This window comes from Nicotiana tabacum, chromosome 12, assembly GCF_000715075.1.
Source record: "Nicotiana tabacum cultivar K326 chromosome 12, ASM71507v2, whole genome shotgun sequence".
Lineage (NCBI taxonomy): Eukaryota > Viridiplantae > Streptophyta > Magnoliopsida > Solanales > Solanaceae > Nicotiana > Nicotiana tabacum.
Window position 1 is genome coordinate 43,438,339 of NC_134091.1, and position 22,445 is coordinate 43,460,783.

The window sequence follows — 22,445 nt, forward strand, 5'->3', positions numbered from 1 at the left end:
TTCCTGAATTTATTTTATTTTTTGTGGTACTCTCCACGATACAAATTCACCTTTACATTTAGCAATGTAGTCTGTTGGAGTACCGCTCAATCTACTAGCGGTGCTGCTAAATTAGCCTAAGACCTGTGTGGCGTTAAAACGTATCAATTTACTTTCTTATCCACCCATCATATCTTGTATTTTGCCGATGGAAAATCTGCTTTAGAGCGTAACACTAAGCATCACAACACCCCACCGCACCCCAAAAAAATACAAAGGAACAGAAAAACAAAAGAGACTTTTTTCCTTGAGACAACATATAATACAATTATCCTGTTTGAACTTTCAGTAATTTAAACTGCCCAAGTGAAGGCAGGGCCAGAAAACTAAGACGGGGTGCTTTCTAAACTGTGAATAATTAGCAATTAAATTAGCGATCAATATACTTAGATATGAACCTTGGTTTAATTTCAAGTCACGGGGCAACATTATTAACTGCCAAGCAATCTGCAAGCAAATGTAAAGAACGCAAGTAAACCAACATTCTAAATGTCATGGGAAGAATCTACCCTGTCACGATTAGGAAAAAATGAAAAAGGAACGAAAAACAAACCATGAAAGGAAACAGCAACCAAGCAAAGATATGGGAAGCGAAAGAAACAGCTTTAACCGAGAATTCAGAGATCTAAAACTAAAAAAGAGTTGCCTATAGTTGGAATTCATGTGCCAAAAAATGTGGTATTCTCGTTTTATAACTAGGATGTTACATCTCTCGTCAATATCCAATGAACATAGAAAAGCTCCTACAAACTGATGCCGTATATTTCAAAATCTCTTAAACTTTAATTCTCATAAAAAGATAGGAGCCATCACAAGGGTTATTGTTGCAAGCATTTTGATTAGTACATGCAGAGAAGGTCCGGCTGTATCTTTGAATGGGTCTCCTACCCTGCAAACACAAAAGAAATTGTAAGTACTGTGCAGCACGGCCGTATAATTTTGTTAACTTAAGAGAAGATCTATTGTCATGACTCAAGAGAATTTAGAACAATTATGCAAGCAAAAGAAAAAAATGAATGCATATAACAGAGCTGCATCAATGACCTGTGAGTAATACGACTCTACAAACACTGGAAACTATGTTGCTCGGATCCTTCAAAAATAGTCACACCCATGTCGTATCTTCCAGAAATATTTGGAAGATCTGACATCGGCGCAGCCGTCATTCTCAAAGGATCGAAACAACATAGCTTGAGAACATATGAATGGTCTAACCACACTTACGTGTCTCCTGTAACTGCTGCTTTGTGGGTGTCACTCCCCTTGCCTCCAAGAGCGCCTGTTTCTATGTACTTCTTTGCATTATCCCAGGCTCCACCAGCAGTGTTGAGGAAAAGAGCCATAAGAATACCAGAAACTGTGGCAAACATCAACATGGACGCTACAACTTTAGCCCCAAGAAGAGGATGTCCCGTGTAGTAGCCCAAAATGCGGAAAAGAAAACCTGTACAGAGACCAAGATGAACACAATAGACTCAAAATACTATACTGAGATCAAAGAAGATTATGAAAACACAAACTTGAAAGCACAATTAAGAATTAGAATTTGCAGGTACGTGTGCACAAAAGGAGAATAAACAGATTGTAAAGAATTCTCCCTCAGATTATACTTATAATGTGGTGGAGGGCGCCAAAGATAAACTACAGAGTGCAGATACAATAGACGTAACCTAACAGGAACGATGAGAAAATAATTGACAATGTACTATATTCAGGTAACATATAGTACTGTCACTGCTGAGGAAAATAATCAACAGAGAATCACGCGATGTGGTGAACGCATAGAATTTGGACAAGTGTAGATGTTTCAGCAGAAAGACGTGCAAGGTAAGATTTGTACAGATGTAGATGCTCACTGATATCACTTAGTGATTAGCAAAACTCCCATTTCTCAGTGATACCTCACCTCACAACACCCCTTTTGCAATTCTAAGCTAGTTGTTACTTTGCAATATCAAGTGGCTAAGCTTCCACAAAATGAACATGTGGGAATAACTGAAAACACAAACAAGTAATAAAAGGAAAAAAAAAAAAGATAAAAAAGACCTGATGATGTGATTCAAAGAGAGTTAAAGTAGCAGATAATTTACCCAGACACTCCACAGAAAATGCAAGCAGATGCATCTAAGAGCACATACATGAGAAGATTAACGAACTGATTGAATAAATCCATGACAAAGATTATATCAGAAGGCAAATTTAGACAAGACTTAAAAGTTCAGACAAAGAGTTCTAAAGGACCAAACACAGTTGACCTAGGTTTTAGCAGGAAAACAGTTATCGTAAAGCATGAAGAAAATGATTAACGAGTGCAAGACTCACCAACAACCGCGGGGGATATGATAGCTAGGGCTCCAGGTTTAATCATCTCCCTCAAAGATGCAGATGCAACAATGGACACACATCGACCATAATCTGGCTTCTCCTTGTAGTCCTGCCACCAGTAAAAGTAACATCAATTAACTTCAGTCTCTCCATGAGTATTCTGCAATGCAAGTAAACCTTCTGAACGGTAACACTACTAACCATGATCCCTGGCCTCTCAATAAACTGTCTTCTTACTTCATTGACTACTTCTTGAGCAGTTCGACCAACAGCCGAACAGGCCCATGCACTGAACAGAAAGATGAGCATAGATCCCAGTAATCCCCCAACAAATACTTCAGGTATCGCTATGTCAACCTGCATATTAATTAAATATTATTAGTCCTGCACCAGAAAGTTAATGTAATTAAAGAAAAAGGCCAAAAAGAAAGTCAAAGCAATTCCGTACCTGCTTGAAGGGTTCCTGGGCAAATGCAGCTACCTCATCCATATAGGCACTGAACAGGAGAAAGGATGCAAGTGCTGCAGATCCAATTGCAAATCCTTTGGTAGTAGCTTTCGTAGTGTTCCCAACAGCATCAAGAACATCAGTGATCTCACGAACACTCTCGGGCTGTACACAAAAAAGCTTAGTGAACTTACCAAGCCAATAAAAGATTAAGAGGGGAAAAAAAGTCATGACCTAATGCTTTAGCTCAGAAGCATTAAAATCACCTGTTGGCTCATCTCAACAATTCCACCAGCATTATCAGCTATTGGACCAAACATATCCATGGTGAGAACATATGCTGCTGTACTAAGCATTCCCATAGTTGCTACAGCAGTACCAAACAACCCCCCAGTTGGGTTTCCAGCCTCGTCTATCAATCCCGAAGTGCGACCAAGCCAGAAAGCAGAAACAATAGCCAAGCTTATGACAAGGACAGGTAGAGCTGTGGATTCCAGACCTAAACTAACACCCGCAATTATGTTCGTTCCATGACCAGTGGAGCTAGCAAGGGCTAAGGTACGCACAGGCTCATATTTGTAGTCAGTGTAGTACTTTGATATCCAAACAAAGGCATAAGCAGTTACAATTCCAACCAGACCGCACAAAGCAAAATTCAACCAAGCAGAAGGCGCCTGTTCAGTATATAGTAACCACCGTGTGGACTGCAAATGCAATGAAAACTATTAGCAGAGAAAACACACTGAAAGTCATGTAACTAATAGGAGAAAAAATGGTGGATAATGTTCCAAGGAAAATAAAACTTTACCAAACCAAATGTCAGAACAGCTAACAATATTGTCACCGAGTACCCTTTTTCAAGAGTTTTCATGGGATCCTCTACAGTGCCAATTACTCCAGATTCCCTTTTGTTCCGGATAGAGAATATGCCAACAGATGATACAACCAGGTCGAAAGAATGAACAACTAGAGGAAACAGAATAAAGCCAGATGGATCTGCAGAAGAAATCAACATATATTAGATAAAACAGAAAACTGCAAGGAAACAGCAGATCACATAGGAGGCATCACATATAATGAGATCATTTCTAGGAACAGAAGTATTCAGCTACATCAAGAGGAAAGATAGTCATCATTTTATATACATATATTTCTACTAACTAGTCGTTCCTGAAGCTCACAAAAGCTCAAGAGGGCGCTTCATGTCGCTTAAGGTGCGCTTCGGTGTAGGCAAGGCACTAAGGGCATGCGTCTCATTGTTCATGAGTTCTATCTTGAATCACGCAGTACTAAACAATAAATATAATTGACAAAGAGATGTAGTAATTGTTGAGGAAAACATTAAGAATGAGTTTGTTACTTTTTTCCTATATTAAGTATACATTTTAAATTTTTTTTTTCTTCATAGTGCTTTTTTTACTAAAGCCCATACTTTAACTGCACTTTGCGCTTAAAGCCCCAATAGATATGGAGCGTTTTAAAGCTTTTCGCCTTTGAAACATTGCTAGTGAAACAAACATATAACAAGCATAACTGAGAATCATGTTCTGGGTGAAGTTCTCTACTTTTTGTACACAAGTTGTATGCGGAGATTTTTCCTACCACATCAATAAATCACCATCGAAAAAATTCTAAAAAATAAGCCTTTAAAGGTGGGAAATTGATGCAGTTTCATTCTGTCTAGTGACTACCATACAACTACAACAACTATGCCTCAGCCCCAAGCTAGTTCATGTCGGCTTCATGAATCCTCACCCTCCTTCCCACTCCATTTGGATACAAAATCCTCACTTTCTACTCTCTACTATAGTTAATAAAAATACTAAGAGCTCATTTATGGTACCTGGAGTCCGCAGTTTCAATCGACAACACAGTGGGGTAATAACAGCCAATTAAGCTAAGCTGCAGCTGTTATCCAATTTAAGATGAAAAAACTTAACCGTGGGAGAAACAACACTTTAAGACAATTATCGTTACAAGACCTTTTCTCCCCCACACTATAATTAGCAGCATCTCCAACAGTTTTGTCAAAGGCACACTATCGCGCAGCTTAGCAGTGCTTCGGCGAAGGCACTAAGTTGATGACATGTGCATCTTACCCAAAACAACCCACCAACAGCTCTGTGCTCACTAAATCACGTGTTTTAATTGCATTTGCTCTCAAACACCTATAACTCCACTGACTTCAGCGCTTTTGGGGGCTTTTTGGGTTGTACAGCACTGATCGGCAAACACTTGATGTCTCTCATTTGCAAACATAAGCAGTTTCATCATCACAGTACACCCACCTATGTTACAAAATTCCCTGTTTCATAATATTTGGATTCAAGTGCAAGGGTTGACATATTACATTCGTCTTTTTGATACATTCCCACCAAGATTACCACTCACCTTCAGAACCAAATTTCTGCAGCAACTTAAGTTAAATTAAATCAACTCAAGTGTGAGTGTCAAGCTACCTTCAATTTTGCAGTGTTTAGCCATGGTTCCTCCTAGTATCATTGCACTAATAATCTCCGCGGCAATACTTTCGAAAAGATCTGCACCTCGAGCAGCACAGTCACCAACATTGTCTCCTACCTTACAATCGGAAATTTATAAGGTTAGCATTAGACACATCAATTTGAAACCAAAAAAACAACATTATAGGTAGTGAGAATCTCCAGTTAATGAATTGACGGAGCAGATATCAATACTCCATAATTCCTTTTATATGTTTAATATTTCGCAATAGCAAACTTTTCTCTTTTTCGTATATTTCTTTTTATTAGGTGCTAACATAGCAAGCACAAAGCTAGGATGTGAAACAATTGATAATAGGGGCCTCAAAGAAGACAAAAACATTCTTCTTTAAACTCCAAGAAATTTCTCTAAGGAGATAACTTTCATGTAGAAAAATGAGAATCACTTGTTCTACTCAAGCACCAAGAGATGTTTGTATCTCACAGTTTAAGTACTGTTTAAACTTAAACTTGGGATTCCACTGCATTAACTAGGTGCATGGTGCATAAAGTAGAAGTTAATGAGATCGTTCATACAACTTCCAGCTAGAATACATGACAGAAATGCCTAATGCTAATGCATGATAAACACAAAAGTTCATAGAAGAAAATGAAAGAAGACATTAAAAAGAGAGCAGATTAATACCAGATCTGCAATTACAGCAGGATTGCGTGGGTCATCTTCAGGTATACCCTGCTCTACTTTTCCGACAAGATCAGCTCCAACATCAGCAGCCTTTGTGAATATTCCACCACCCAACTGAGCAAAAAGGGCAACAAATGAAGCTCCAAAACCATACCCAACAAGTAGAAGAGGCACTGCATAAAGATGAGAAGTCATAATGTGAACTAGAAAACAGACATTCAAAGTCAAATGTACATCTTAGTGAAACAAAACAATGTGAAATGTTAGCAGATTTTACTCACAATCGGTTGACTTCATTGCGCCAGGTGAATCCACCCCCAACCACACATACAAAATTGCATAAAGAATAGCAACACCCATTACAGCCATTCCAACGACCACCAATGCTGAAAATCCACCAGCACGTACAGCTATCTACATCAGAAAGATCTGAAGTCAATTTCTACAACAGAGGACCTTAGTGTTGCTCCTGTTGAGCATTATATTGAAAAGTGAAAAAAAGAACCTGCAGAGCCTCGCGAGCCGACCGTCTTGCTGCACTTGATACTCGGACATTAGCACGTACTGACACCCACATGCCAACGTACCCAGCAACACCAGAACATAGAGCCCCGAAAAGAAAAGCAGCAACAGTAATATAAGCAGATGTTGCCCTACATCAGCATGGGAAGTATCATAAAGTAAACTCAAACTTTTCCTGAAAGAAGAGAAATTATCCAACTCAAAATCTGCCATTACCTGCCTAAGCCAGACGATTCTTGCTGAGGAGTTGTGTTACGGAATAAATATATGGCAAATATAACCAGTCCAAGCAATAATGCCATCTTGGAGATAGTCCCATACTGAGTCCTGAAGAAACCTTCAGCTCCATCACGTATTGCATCTGATATCTAGCAAGTTACATAATGAGCTTAAGACTTTAAGACTATACTTAACATATTACAATGAAATAGGAGCAAAATCATGACTGCAAATCCAAGTTTCTGCATGTTGGGTGCTGCCATCAATATCATCAAGCTTTTACCAATTTATTTACATTAAAGTTCCCATATCAATGGAATAAGAAAATTTTGCCTTCAAATCCACTTCTCTCTGAAAATCTTATGGCTATGAAGGATTCCAAGGTCAGGTGGCGTGTAATCTAGGAGCATGGAGAAAGGAAATGAAAATGGCAGGAATAGATCATTTTTTTGGTTGGCAGGTGAAGGTGACAAGCAAAAGCAGAGGTAGTCACCATGCTGGACCTCCATGGTATCTTCTGCAGTACTCTAGCACACAACTTTAACCCTTGAAACAACCACTCGTACATGATGATCATGGGCTAGCCCAAACAATGGAGCTCCTTAACCATGATTAAGGTTTTGGATACAAAACCATTCCTGCCTCCCTCATGGCATTACCCATCAACTCTATCCACCTCTATCTTCCACCCAAAAATTAACAAATGAATAAAATAAAAGAAGTCTAGAAACCCATACCAAAAGAAAAATATGATCTAGTATGATATGAAAAAACATTGTCCAAACTTTCTGATCTACGTGTTAGAAGCAGAAAAAAACAAAACAGGAAAATTTTGAAAGAGAACTTAGAAACTGATCAAGAAGATTGTACCTCGGACATCTCAGGAGGTCCCTCATCCTTTGCCAGCACCCACTTAGTAAGATAAATCGACACAAAAAAGCTGATGATACAAACTGAAAACACAAACACAATGATCGGCGAGGTGCTTGCACCAATGTAAAAGATAGCCCCAAAACAAACAAGCAGGAGCACCAAAAGAACGCGAACATTTATCCTCGTGAGAACACGAAAAATCTGCATGAAACAGCAATGATAATATTAAAACAAATACTTAGAAATTTGAAGAGTAAACTATGAAAAAAGAAGGAAATTAAATTATGCTGTTATCCGCTGAAAGAAGCTTCTTATTCAACAATCTTATTATTTAAGCAACAGTGAACAACTAGAACAGCTAATCTTAAACAAGCAAGTGATGAATAACTGGTTTCTACAGATAGAGGAGGCACTGCTGGTTAAAAGTTTCAAGTTTTTGTATACTTTTAGGATGCTGGCCCTCCTCATTTATTTTGCATTACAAAATTGTAACAAGCTCCCCTGACTGAAAGCTAGTATCATCTTTAATTTTCAACATATTCATTCTGATGTGGTGCAACTATTTGTGCTAGATTCAAAGATCAGAGATGTTTACTATTAGACAAACAGGTCGAAAAGGGGCACATCATTTACGTTTATCTACTAATTTAGAAATGTAGACATGAGCAAATGAACGGTGAATAACACTTTAGGTAGAATGACTATAACCATGAACTACAGATTGAGAACAGAGGTACTTATCATCTGCTTGTCAAAAAAGATCATTTAATTCTTCGGCAGACAATATTTAATGAAACATAGTTCTCTTCAAGAGAGGCCAGGGTATATAGCATGTATAACATTGTGAGGCAAACGCCTTCCGATAATTGATACTTTTAAGGAAAAATGTAATACAAGCTTTCAGTAAAGTAAACAAACAAATAAAATGCATTTAAATAGCCAAAATGAAATGGCTCAACTGATTCTTCACCAAAAAGCATGAGAAGGTGAACATATCTAGTCAGAATCAACCATAAGTTGGAGAACGAGAGGCTTAGATGCTAAATAAGGTGATTTGGAAGACGAACCTTCTTTAATTTTTTGGTGAATATGGAAAAGAAGAAAATATAGTTTATTTAAAGAGTTGATAAACCATTGGCTTAAGTCATGGTTCCTCTCTTATTTTATTTATCTTATTTTTGGACTTTTAGTGTAAAGAGAGTACCATTTTGTAGTTATAGTTGGTTAGAATTTTAGGGAGGCTATGGACCAATCGTACACATTATACCACTTATGTAAATTAAAACACCGTCTTGGAGTGACATCAATAAGATATTGACCGCTAAAAAAGACATGAAAAGAATAAGAAAGAACTATTAAATCGTAAATCACTGATTATTATTTTTCAGAAAGCCTAGTTTAGCGCTAAACTACAAGTTCATATTTCAGGTTAAGCCCTTCAGATATCTTTATTCTCTAATAGCCTGTTTGGCCAAGCTGTAAAAATCAGCTTATTTTGAAAAGTGTTTTTTTCAAAAGTGCTTATCGAAAAGCAGTTTGTGTTTGGTTAATTTATCTGAAGAGTACGTTTGAGCAATAATTTGTGTTTGGCCAAGCTTTTCAAAAAGTGCTTTTAAATATCAAATTACGAATGAGGACATGAAGAGATTTACTTAATAGTTAATATTATATAAGTTAATAAATAATCTCAAAAATTTATTATTAAAGACAATAATTAATTTTTTCCATTTTATTTAAGTAAAATATGAAAATAAAATTAAAAAGTACTTTAATTCTTTTATGATCCATATTAAAGAGCGAGAACATATCTAAAAGCACTACAAAGGGAGAAAACTAAGGAGCATAAAAAGATTTAGTAAAAATAAACAACAAAAATGAGCATGCCATTCTCTCCTAAAGGCTTGATCAAAGTAAATGTTCCTCCATGAAAGAATCAAAAGGCATGATTTTAAGTCAACCGAAAAGCATGTGCTCGCAAATAATGTAACTTACCCATGGTGTATAAGCTTTACTCTTCATGCTAGGAAATGTCCTTGGCCTATCTTGGTAAGGGCCCAAGTTCCCTCCTTCCATGTCATCATCCATTGCAACGGTTTGGAAAGAATTTACCCTTCGTGCTACTGGGAAAGGGCTGAACTCACTGCTTTGGGGCAAATCGCCCCCTGAACCTGGTCGCTGTATTTTGAATTTCTTTTGTTAATCAATTCCACTAATTCCTTAGCTCGTGTTCAGGCAGCTGTGATGTTTCCTTCTCAACTGTTAAACTCTCTCAAAAAATTCTTCAGGTCCTAGAGAAAAAAGAACCAAAAACATTCTATCAGACATTACATATTCAAAAATCAATATAACAACAACAACAGCCCAGTAAAATCCCACAACTGGGGTCTGGGGAGGTAGTGTGTACGCAGACCTTAAGAGGCTATTTCCGATAGACCATCGGCTCAATATTCAAAAATCAATGAACTTACAAAAAAAATACATTGGAAATTGATCAAAGCTGAAGTATGAAACACAATCTCACACTAAAAATACCAGTAGAGCTGTTACAACTTAGAGCTTATTCACAAACCCAGAAATTGTAAAACAGATGGAATGTCCAAACACAATGCTAGACTAACAGAAACAAGAATAATCAAACTACCATTATCAAACAAAAGAGTTAAAAAGTAGTCAATTTGAACAGCAGAAGACACAATGAACGGAACGTATTGAAAACCTCGAAAAGTAACAAAAGGAACAATTTCAAACTATAAACCTACCAACGAAATCAACGAATTTGCAAAGAAACACATTTGAGACTGATCAATGCTGTAGCAATTAGATATTAAAAAATCGTGAAACACAAGCTCATCCTAAAATACGAGTGCAGCAGTTACAAAAACTTAAAATCAAATCAAACTGATAATTAAAGTGTGAAAAAACAAATAGATCAATGAACGCAGAAATTCTTACGAGCACGCATACGCAGATCCGGATCCGAAACACTGACGAGGCGGAAAACAAAACTCCTCGCCGGAAAAAGGATATATTCAACTCCGCGGTCCGATCGGCCTCGAAAACTTTCTAGAACCTTCAGATCTCAATTGAGTGACGCGAAGAGGAAGCTTAGAAGAGAATGTTGAAACGGAACTTGGGGCAGCGAAGCCGACGAGAGAGTGAAACTGTGAAACTCTGAAAGTGTCTGTATTCTCTGTGTGTGTATGTGTGTTTTTTTCTCTCAATGCGTTTAGATTAGGTGAAATAACAAATGTTGACTTATGTGCATACTCCAATTAGTGAATGCCACATGTGCAATCCAACGTGTTTTTGCTGCCGTGTCCTGTTGTGGGCCTTCTCCTCAACTGACAGAATTTTCGGATATGCTGCTAGTTCCTGATAAATATAAGATTTTACAGTTTTTTTTGTTGCTTCTCTTGGTAAAACTGGTGCCCTAATTGGAAAAGTCTAACTAATCACTGAGATCTTTATTACTACATTAAATTCCAAGTTTTTCTTTTTCGGTTAAGAGATTAGATAATTTACATCTAAATGCTTGTTAGTTATAAAGAAAGATCCAAATACTTTGATATGCTTAAAAACTAAGGAAATAGAAAGAAATGAAGGAAAAAGTAAAAGTAAAGGAACTTAAAATTGTTCTTTTTCTAATTTTAATTTGATTTGGAGAAAGCAAAAATCAAAAAATTGTACATTTTACTTCAACTAATTTATTTTTCTTTTTCGTTTAGTTAGTTCGGATGATATTCTAAACACATACTAACTTTAGTATCGCATGTAATATGATTTTAAGGGCTATGCTCAAAACACAAAATAGTCAAAAGAAGATTCATGCAAGTTATCTTAAAGAACGAGATATTTAAATAAGAGACGTAGGAACACTATTCAAATATTTGTGACGACGAATATAGATTATTGTGAACGAATCAGACTTTACAATTCCCAAGATCACAAATATCTTCCTACGATAATATTAAGATGATTCAATTTTATTCAATTACAAAACTTAATTCATAATAACACATGCTTCATTCTTCGTTCTTAGATTATGCGGTCAGCCTACGTACGCTATTGGATGCGTGCACCCATTTAGCCCATCTTTGCAACCATCTTCTGCAAATGCCTATTCAACTTCTATAATTGTCCTTAGCACGATTGGTGACCCAAAAAAACTCACGTGCTAGTAGAATAATAATGTGACAAAACAAAAAAAAGGATTTTGTGATAATGGACGATCTCGATGGACTAGTAAAGGTAACGGATGACATCTATATTAAATGAGGAATTTTTAAAAATCACTATGTGATTATTAATTTTTTATAGCTATCATATACATAATTATTTTTTATAACTATTATTCAATTGTTACGGTATTGTATTCGCTGTATTCGCGGGCTATATTCATGAATACAGCAGCAAAAAGCGCCTAAAATCAGGGTAGTCCAGTTGTACGCGCATGTATTCGCGTTGTTGTATTCATGAAAACATGCAGCAAAAAGCGCCTAAAATCAGGGTAGTTCAGTTGTACGCACATGTATTTGTGTTGTTGTATTCATGAATACAGCAGCAAAAAGCACCTAAAATCAGGGCAGTCCAGTTGTACGCGCATGTATTCAAATGTATTTGTGCCATGTATTCATGAATACATTAACCGCAATCACCTTAAAAACAGGTATGTCCAGTTGTCTAATAACGGAAATAATATTAATTATACACTCCTAATATAACTCAACAAAATCAATTCTTACATGCCTCATTATCAACCCAATTAATTAGAATAATTTTTCAGTTGTATATAACTGTTGTATTTAACTTTAGTGTTTAGTGTGTTTCAATATTTTTTTTACTGTTGCATTCATTAGATTCAATGTTTGTATTTATTGTATTCGCTATTTTATATTCAGTGTATTCAAATGAATTTGTATTAGCAACATTTTAGTTATTCCCGATACATGTTATTATTGTTGTATTCACTGTATTTCTATTTGTATTCAGTATATTTTACTATATTTCATTGTATTTTAAAATTAAATGTATTCATTGTTTATATTTTGTTCTATTTTAATGTTTGTATTCAGTGTATCTCAATGTTTATATCATGTAATCATGCATAGATACATGTGTATTTAGCTGTAATAAAAAATAGAAACCTTCGAAATATATAAATACAGACAAAAAAATAATGTATTTATACAAAAATACAATGTTTTAAGTAAATTTGTACAGAATACAATGTGTTTGTATCATTGTATGTGACTAAATAGCAAAGGAAGAAAGAAAGTTCGTCGGATATGGAATTTTTCGGCCAAGCAAAATATTGTATACACTATATTAAAACTAAAAATGGAGACGGACAAAAATTTCGGCCCTCAAATCTTCTCCGCGCGTAAAAAATATTGTAGTATCCGTGTAGAGGAATCCATTGCAATATCAGGCGTATAGAAAACCGCAGTCTCTTTCTTTCTAATATTGCGGTACAAATCCATTGCAAATATCCGGCGTAGAAACTAAGCAGTACAAATCCATTGTAATATCCGGTGTATAAACTAAGTAGGTATTCTGCTCAAACAGAGAGAGAAAGAAGAAAAATTTTATTGGGATTTGAGAGAGAATCGTGTGTTAATTGAAAGAAAGATAGAGAAGGAAGAGAGAGAGCAAGGAGAAAAACTCTGAGAGAGAATCTTGTGTTAATTGAAAGAGAGGGAGGGGAAAAACATAGATAGCATATTTCATGCCTCAATGGTAGCATATACCATAAATACATATTTTGTTATAAAATATAAAATGTAGCTATAGAAAGTAATATTTTAAAATAATTTTATTATAAATACGGTGTATACCTTTGCTATAAGAGATAAAATTTTTATTTTAAAAGCATGAAGGCCCTTAGTGAAATATTATTCGACTTTTTTACCCCTTTAAAATAGAGTTCACATTAGATAAAATAGTAATTTGATATTTTTTTTAAACTCTTACCCTAATATTTAGGAATAGCCACTTAATTATACCTAATATTTATTACCTTGACTTTTTAATTCCTTTCGGTTCTAAAATTCCTACGCTTCTCAATTGGAAAGTTTCACCACTTTGTAAGTTTTTTTTTTGTTTTTTAATAAACATTTCACTTTCAATTCTATTTTGATAAAAAGAGAAGGAGCTAGAATTTTACTTCTTGTTGGGGTCACTTACATCTTGTTTGGATGGTTGTCACCTATTGTATTATATTGTATTGTTACTTTAAATACGATATTTGTTTTGATTGTTACTTAAATTTTATTGTATCGTATCGTTAAATATGTCGTTACGTAACGACGAAATATTGTCACGACCCAATTTTTCCTCCGTGTGACGTCGTGACGGCACCTAGTCCCTACAACTAGGTAAGCCTAATATTTTACGGAATAATGAAATAAAAATATAAATTTAATCAACTATGCAAAAATATACAACAAATCCCAAAACCCGAAATATCGTGAATCACAAACTACAGAAGGAAAATCTAGTATCTCTATACACAAGAGTCTAATAACAGAAGTAAGGAAGGTAAATGACATATGAGGGAATAGAAGGGGACTTCGAGGTCTGCAGACGCGGCAGATATACCTTGAAGTCTCCGTACAGCAGCAAGCACTTTCAGCTAGTAGCGGGGCTGATAAGAAGTACATGGATCTGCACACAAAACATGTGCAAAAGAATAGCATGAGTACACCACAACGGTACCCAGTAAGTGTCAAGCCTAAACCTCGGTCGAGTAGTGACGCGATCAGGTCAGGGCCCTACTGGTATATATATAATAACTAAGAAAGGATGAAATATTGCAGTAAAAATAAGTACTGAAAATTAATAAGAATGAAATCATAGCAAGTCAACAACTCAGTACACAGAAAATAACAACATGGGATCTCCCAAGATACCGTTCCGTAGTACCAAACGTAAATATGCAAAAAAGATAGGGATCTACTAGAATACCGTTCCGTAGTCCCAAAGTAAGTATACAAAGCAGTGGGGATCTACCGGAATACCGTTCCGTAGTCCCAAAGTAAATATGCAAAGCAGGAGGGATCTACCTAAATACCGTTCTGTAGTCCCAAAGTAAATATGCAGAGCAAAGGGATCTACCGGAATACCGTTCCGTAGTCCCAAAGTAAATATGCAGAGCAGGGGGATCTACCAGAATACCGTTCTGTAGTCCCAAAGTAAACATACAGCGCAAACCATAGAAATACAACTACATCACAAAATCTTACGATTTAGACTAAGTACAAGTCAAGGAAGAAGCAGAAAATTCACTAAGCATGTTGCACGGAGTTCACATAAGCAATTAATACACGTAGACATGTTGTTCTAAACAAAACAAGATAATTACATATGCTAGTGTATATCAATTAAAGGAAAGCAAGTATTTTACTTATTGAAAACGGAGTTTTGTAATAATAGTCTGTGTATGCACTCGTCACCTCACGTACACGGCGCTCATATATCAAAATCAGTACCAAATCCTTAGGGGAGTTTCCCCCACACAAGGTTAGGCAAGCCACTTACCTCGAACCAAGCTCAATCAATTGGTAAGAATGCCTTTCCTACGAATATCCGACTCTGAATGGCCCGAATCTAGCCAAAAGAAATAACATATCATAAATACAGCCATAATAGACTCATCTTATTAATTAAATCAATACTTTAACAAACATTCCAAAATTCCCCCTAAAAGGTCGACCCGGATCCACGTCTCGAAATCGGGTAAAGGTCACAAAATTCGAAAGCCCATTCACTCACGAGTCTAACCATATCAAATTTACTAAAATTCGACACCAAATAGTCCTTCAAATCCACAATTCAAACTTTTCAAATCTCTAGCCTCCAACTCCCAATTTTCACCTTAAATATACACTAACTAGGTGAAAAAATAAATGGGGAAGCAAAACTATTGATCAAAAATAAGAACAAGGGACTTACCTCAAGAAATCTCTAGAAAATGCTCTCAAAAATCGGCCTAAACCGAGTTTGCCAAGTCCAAAATGACAAAAATCGCGAAGCCCTTCGGTTTTAACCATTGCCCAGGTATTTCCGCACCTGCAAAGCCTGGGCTCGCACCTGCGGGTGTGCTTGTGCGGAAAAATGTGCGCATCTACGCAAATCACTTACCTTATCTGCCTCCGCACCTGCGATGAAAGGGCCGCACCTACCCGTGCGCGCCTGCGAAAATCCCTTCCGCTTCTGCGGACCTTGCGCACCTGCGATGATTGACCCTAATGCTCGCAGATGTGAAATTCACCTCGCACCTGCGACCCCTGGCACTCCTCCACTTTTCCGCTTCTGCGCTTGCCTCTCCGCACCTGCGGTCTCTCCACCGCATGTGCCAAAACACCACATGCATGAAGACTTCAGCAGCAACACAAATTCAACTTTTGATCCGTTAAGCACTCGAAACTCACCCGAGGCCCCGGGGACCTCAACCAAATATATCAACCAATCCTAAAATACCATACAAAATTAGTCGAGCCCTCAAATCATATCAACTAAAGCTAAAATCACAAATCATTCTCTCATTCAAACTTAAAGAACTTGAAACTTCCAAATTCGACAACCGATGCCGAAACCAACCAAACCATGTCCGATTGACCCCAAATTTTTCACACAAGTCATATTCAACATTACGGACCTACTCCAACTTCCGGAATCGGAAATAGACCCCGATATCAAAAATTTAACTTTAGCCATTTCAAGCCTAAATGAGCCACGGACCTCCAAAACACAATCCGGACACGCTTCTAAGTCCAAAATCACCCAATGGAGCTAACGGAACCGACGAAACTCCATTCCGGAGTAGTCTTTACACAATTCCGACTATGGTCAAAATCCTAAGACTTAAGCTTTCGTTTAGGGACTAAGTGTCCCAAAACACTCCAAAAACCAAAACGAAACCTCCCAGCAAGTCACAATAGTAGAGAATAGATATGGGGAAAGCAGTTAATAGGGGATCGGGGCTATAACTCTCAAAATGATCGGCCGGGTCGTTACATCCTTCCCCTCTAAAAATAATCGTTCGTCCTCGAATGAGCATAAAGACATACTTGACGTGGTGAAAAGGTGAGGATAACGGATGAGCATATCCTGCTCGGTCTCCCAAGTCGCCTCCTCGATCGGTTGTCCCCTCCAATAAACCTTCATGGAAGCAATGTTCTTTGATCTTAGCTTTCTGACATGCCTGTCTAAAATAGCCAATGGCTCCTCAACATAAGATAGATCCTTGTCCAATTGGACTGGGCTGAAATCCAACACATGGGACGGATCGCCGTGATACTTCCGGAGCATAGAAACATGGAATATCGGATCAACTCCTGCTAGACTGGGAGGCAAGGCAAGCTCATAAGCAACGTCCCCAACTTGCCACAACACCTCAAATGGACTAATGAACCTTGGGCTCAGCTTGCCCTTCTTTCAAAACCTAATAACACCCTTCATAGGCGAAACCCGGAGCAAGACTCGCTCTCCAACCATGAATGCCACATTGCCAACCTTCCGACCTGCATAACTCTTCTGTCTGGACTGGGCTGTGCGAAATCTATCCTGAATTACCTTAACCTTTTCCAAGGCATCCTGAACCAAGTTTATACCCAATAATCTGGCATCGCCGGGCTCGAACCAACCCACTGGGGACCGACACCGCCTACCATACATAGCCTCATACGGTGCCATATGAATGCTGGACGGATAACTGTTATTGTAAGCAAACTCTGCAAGTGGAAAGAACTGGTCCCAAGCACCCCTAAAATCTATCACACAAGTGCGGAGCATATCCTCCAATATCTGAATAGTGCGCTCGGACTGCCCGTCCATCTGAGGGTGAAACAATGTGCTCAACTCAACCCGAGTACCCTACTCTTACTGTACAGCTCTCCAGAATCGTGATGTAAAGTGTGTACCCCGGTCAGAGATGATAGATACCAGTACGCCATGAAGTCTGACGATCTCGCGAATATAAATTCGAGCCAACTGCTCGGAAGAATAGGTAGTCATCATAGCAATGAAATGAGATGACTTGGTCAGCCTATCCACAATCACCCAAACTGCATCAAACCTCCGCTGAGTCCATGGGAGTCCAACAATGAAATCCTTAGTGATCCGCTCCCATTTCCACTCTGTAATCTCTAACTTCTGAAGCAATCCACATAGTCGATGATGCTCGTATTTTTCCTGCTGGCAATTCAGACATCGAGCTACATACTCTACTATGTTCTTCTTCATTCTCCTCCACCAGTAATGTTGTTTCAAGTCCTGATACATCTTTGCGGCACCCAGATGAATAGAGTATCGCGAACTGTGAGCCTCCTAGAGAATGAACTCACGCAAACCATCTACATTGGGCACACAAAGCCTGCCTTGCATCCTCAATGCACCGTCATCTCCAATAGTGACCTCCTTAGCATCACCGTGCTGAACCGTGTCCTTAAGGACAAGTAGGTGGGGGTCATCATACTGACGCTCCCTGATACGATCATAAAGAGAAGACCGAGAGACCACACAAGCCAATACTCAACTCGGCTGAGAAATATCTAATCTCACAAACTAGATGGCTAAGGCCTGAATATGAAACGCCATGGGCCTCTCTATTGCTGGTAGATGTGCTAAGCTCCCCAAACTCTATGCCCAACGACTCAAAGCATCGTCCACCATATTGGCCTTCCCAGGGTAGTACAAAATAGTGATATCATAATCCTTAAGTAGCTCCAACCACCTCTGCTGACGTAAGTTAAGATCTTTCTGCTTAAACAGATGCTGCATACTCCGATGATCGGTGTAAATCTCACAAGGAACACCGTATAAATAATGTCGCCATATCTTCAAGGCATGAACAATAGCTGCTAACTCAAGGTCGTGGACAAGATAGTTCTTTTCATGCACCTTCAGTTATCTGGACGCGTAGGTAATTACCCTACCATCCTGTATCAACACCGCGCTGAGACCAATCTGCGATGCATCACAATAATACCAATACTGGGGTTGTAGTCAAAGTTGTCTTGGGCTTCTGAAAGCTCCCCTCACATTCCTCTGTCCACCTAAACAGAGCACCCTTCTGGGTCAGCCTGGTCATAGGTGCTGCAATAGATGAGAATCCCTCTACAAAGCGACGGTAATATCCCACCAAACCAAGAAAACTCCGGATCTCTGTAGCTGAGGACGGTCTGGGCCAACTCTGCATTACTTCAATCTTCTTCGGATCCACCTGGATCCCCTCACTCGATACTATATGACCCGAGAATGACACTGAGTCTAGCCAAAACTCACACTTTGAAAATTTTGCATATAACTTCTTTTCTCTCAACGTCTGAAGTGTAGTCCTCAGGTGTTGCTCATGATCTTCCCGAGTCCGTAAGTACACCAGAATGTCGTCAATAAACACAATGATGAATGAGTCAAGATAAGGCCGGAACACACTGTGCATCAAGTGCACAAAAGTTGTTGGGGCGTTGGTCAGCCAAAAGACATAACAAGAAACTCATAGTGACCATATCTGGTCCTGAAAGCAGTCTTCGGGATATCTGGCTCCCTAATCTTCAACTGATGATATCCCGAACGTAAGTCAATCTTAGAAAACACTCTGGCACCCTGTAACTGATCAAATAAGTCATCAATACGAGGCAAAGGATACCGGTTCTTCATTGTGACTTTGTTCAACTGGCGGTAATCAATATACATCCGCATAGAACCATCCTTCTTCTTCACAAATAAGATAGGAGCACCCCAAGGTGACACACTGGGCCGAATGAAGCCCTTATCAAGCAATTTCTGTAACTGCTCCTTCAACTCCTTCAATTCAGAAGGAGCCATATGATATGGAGGAATAGAGATGGGCTGAGTGTCCGGCAATAAATCAATATAAAAATCTATATCTCTGTCGGGCTGCATGCCCAGAAGATCAGCTCGGAACACATATGGAAAGTCCCTCACTGCTGGAACTGACTCAACTGTAGAGGTATCAATACTGACATCTCTCACATAAGCTAGATATGCGTCACACCCCTTCTCAACCATTCATTTTTCTTTAAGAAATTAAATAACTCTGCTAGGAGTATACTCTAAGGTACCTCTCCACTCTAATCGCGGCAATCCAAGCATAGCCAGCGTCACGGTCTTAGCGTGACAATCAAGAATAGCATCATGGGGCGACAACCAGTCCATGCCCAAAATAATATCAAAGTCCACCATGCTGAGCAATAATAAATCGGCTTCGGTCTCAAAACCACTAAGAGCAATCAAACATGATCGATACACGCAGTACACAACAAGATAATCTCCCATAGGAGTAGACACATAAATAGGGGAACTCAAAGAATCCCGAGATATGCTCAAATACGAGGCAAAATAAGAGGACACATAAGAGTATGTAGATCCTGGGTCAAATAATACCGACGCATCTCTATGACAGACAGGAACAATACATTTAATGACATTATCATAATCAATTGCCTCTGTACGAGCAGGAAGGTCATAATATCTGACCTAGCCCCTCCATGGCGAACTCTACCTCCCCGACCTCCACCTCGAGCTGGCTGAGCAGGTGGGATGGCAGTTGGTGCTGTAATCATAGCCTGAGGACCCGGTGGAGCATGGTGTGGCTGAGAAGTCTGTGGAGGTGCACCCCTCCTAATCCTGGGGCAATCCTTCACCATATGGTGAGTGTTGCCACACTCAAAACAAGATTTGGGAGGGCGTGTCTGTTGTGACTGGCCCGGGCCAGGTCTGCTGGACTGGCCGCTAGGAACACCCCATGCAGGAGGCACACTAGATACTGGCGGTGCTTAATAACGCTCCTAGGGTCTAGAAGGAGCTGGAACACCGCTGGCGGCTGGAAGAGCTGAATGAACGGGGAGGCTCACATAACCCCTACCATGGTGAGTTGATGGGACACGAGCTCCAGAATAATAACCAGTCTCTCGAGACCTCTTGGCCTCCCTTTCCTCTCTATCCCGGGCAAATATGCCCTCAAACCTCCTAGCAATACTCACAACATGTTGATAAGAAATATCCATCTCCAACTCCCTAGCCATACTACTCCGGATGGTGGGATAGAGTCCCTCAATAAACCGTCGAACCCTCTCTCGAACTGTGGCAACTAAGGCCGGTGCATGTCGGGCCAAATCACTAAAGCGAACTGCATACTCTAACACAATCATAGCACCCTGGCGCAACTGCTCAAACTCCGCACGCCATGAGTCCCTAAGGCTCTGAGGGACATACTCTCTCAAAAACATGTTCGAGAACTGAGTCCATGTAAGTGAAGCTGCCTCAGCCAGACTACTCAACTCATAAGCATGCCACCACTGATAGGATGCACCTCTAAGATGGAATATAGTAAAAGAAAGCCCGCTCGTCTCCACTGCGCCCATAGTATGAAGAATACAATGACACTCCTCCAGAAAACCTTGAGCATCATCTGTAGCCAATCCGCTGAAGGTAGGTGGGTGGTACTTCTTGTACCTCTCAAGTCTGAGCTGCTCCATCTCAGAAGCTGATGCCCTAACCTCGAGTTGAGCTGGAGCTACCGGTTGTATTGGTACAATCTCTGGAACCTGGTCGACCTGAACCCGCTGCTCTAGAGTACCGGCGATGGGAGTTTGTGCTCCTCCCCCGGCCTGAGATGTGGTAGGAGCAAGTGGAATCAATCCAGCGTGAGCTAAGGTACTGAACATGCTTAGAAACTGGGCTAGAGTCTCATGGAGGGCTGGTGCAGCAACATGTATCTCAGGTGTTTGCCCTCCAGCTTAAGCTACTGGGGGCTCCTCTATAGCAGCTCGTGTGGGTGCTCTGGCTGCCCCACGTGGATGTCCTCAGCCTCTACCCCGGCCCCGGCCCCAGCCTTTCGCGGCTCAAGCAGGGGCGCGGGTGCCTGGTCATCGAATTCTCTTGTACGTGTCCTCACCATCTGTGAGAGAATAGAATACAAAAGTTTAGAATTTTTTTGAAGTCAACAATTTTCGCACGACAAGGAATCAAAGTAGTAAAATTTTCCTAACAGTCCCATAGCCTCCCGAAGATAAGTGCATACGTCTCCGTACCGATCCACGAGACTCTACTATACTGGTTTGTGACTCACGACACCTATGAACTTAGAGCTCTGATACCAACTTGTCACGACCCAATTTCCCATATGTGTGACGTCGTGACGACACTTATTCTCTACAACTAGGTAAGCCTAATATTTTGCGGAATAATGAAATAAAAATATAAATTTAACCAACTATTCAAAAATACACAACAAATTTCAAAACCCGGAACATCGTGAATCACAAACTACAGAAGGAAAATCTAGTATCTCTATACACTAGAATCTAATAAGAGAAGTAAGGAAGGTAAATAACATAGGAGGGAATAGAGAGGGACTCCAAGGTCTGCGGACGCGGCAGATATACCTTGAAGTCTCCGTAAAGCAGCAAGCACTTTCATCTAGTAGCGGGGCTGATAAGAAGTACCTGAATCAGCACACAAAATATGTGCAGAAGAGTAGAATGAGTACACCACAACGGTACCCAGTAAGTGCCAAGCCTAACCTTGGTCAAGTAATGACGCGATCAGGTCAGGGCCCTACTGGTATATATATAATAACTAAGACATAATGAAATATTGCAGTAAAAATAAGTACTGAAATTTAACAAGAATGAAATCATAGTAAGTCAATAGCTCAGTACACAGAAATAACAACAGGGGATCTCCCAGGATACCGTTCCGTAGTCCCAAACGTAAATGTACAAAACATGGGGGGAGGGGAGGATCTACCGGAATACTATTCCGTAGTCCCAAAGTAAGTATGCAAAGCAGGGGGGATCTACCGGAATATCGTTCCGTAGTCCCAAAGTAAATATGCAAAGCATAATCT

The 22,445-nt window shown here is 39.3% G+C and overlaps 1 protein-coding gene across 2 annotated transcripts; it reads right to left on the bottom strand.

Annotated features, from left to right (window-relative positions):
* Nucleotides 1-623: 623 nt before the first annotated feature.
* Nucleotides 624-10,802, bottom strand: LOC107799531 (pyrophosphate-energized membrane proton pump 3). Of its 2 annotated transcripts, none has more exons than XM_016622651.2 (15): nt 10,526-10,802; nt 9,566-9,861; nt 7,571-7,774; nt 6,698-6,849; nt 6,465-6,612; nt 6,241-6,373; nt 5,960-6,132; nt 5,272-5,392; nt 3,621-3,808; nt 3,079-3,516; nt 2,813-2,977; nt 2,566-2,721; nt 2,362-2,473; nt 1,264-1,483; nt 624-928 (listed from the first exon to the last, which is right to left on the bottom strand). In XM_016622651.2, exons 2-15 carry the CDS (start codon nt 9,656-9,658, stop codon nt 829-831), a joined length of 2,403 nt encoding a protein of 800 aa, XP_016478137.1. In that variant the 5' UTR covers nt 9,659-9,861; nt 10,526-10,802; the 3' UTR covers nt 624-828. The 2 variants fall into 2 exon arrangements, with proteins under 2 accessions (XP_016478137.1, XP_016478138.1); XM_016622652.2 differs by having other exon boundaries at nt 6,698-6,842; nt 10,526-10,782.
* Between the last annotated feature and the right edge of the window lie 11,643 nt (nt 10,803-22,445).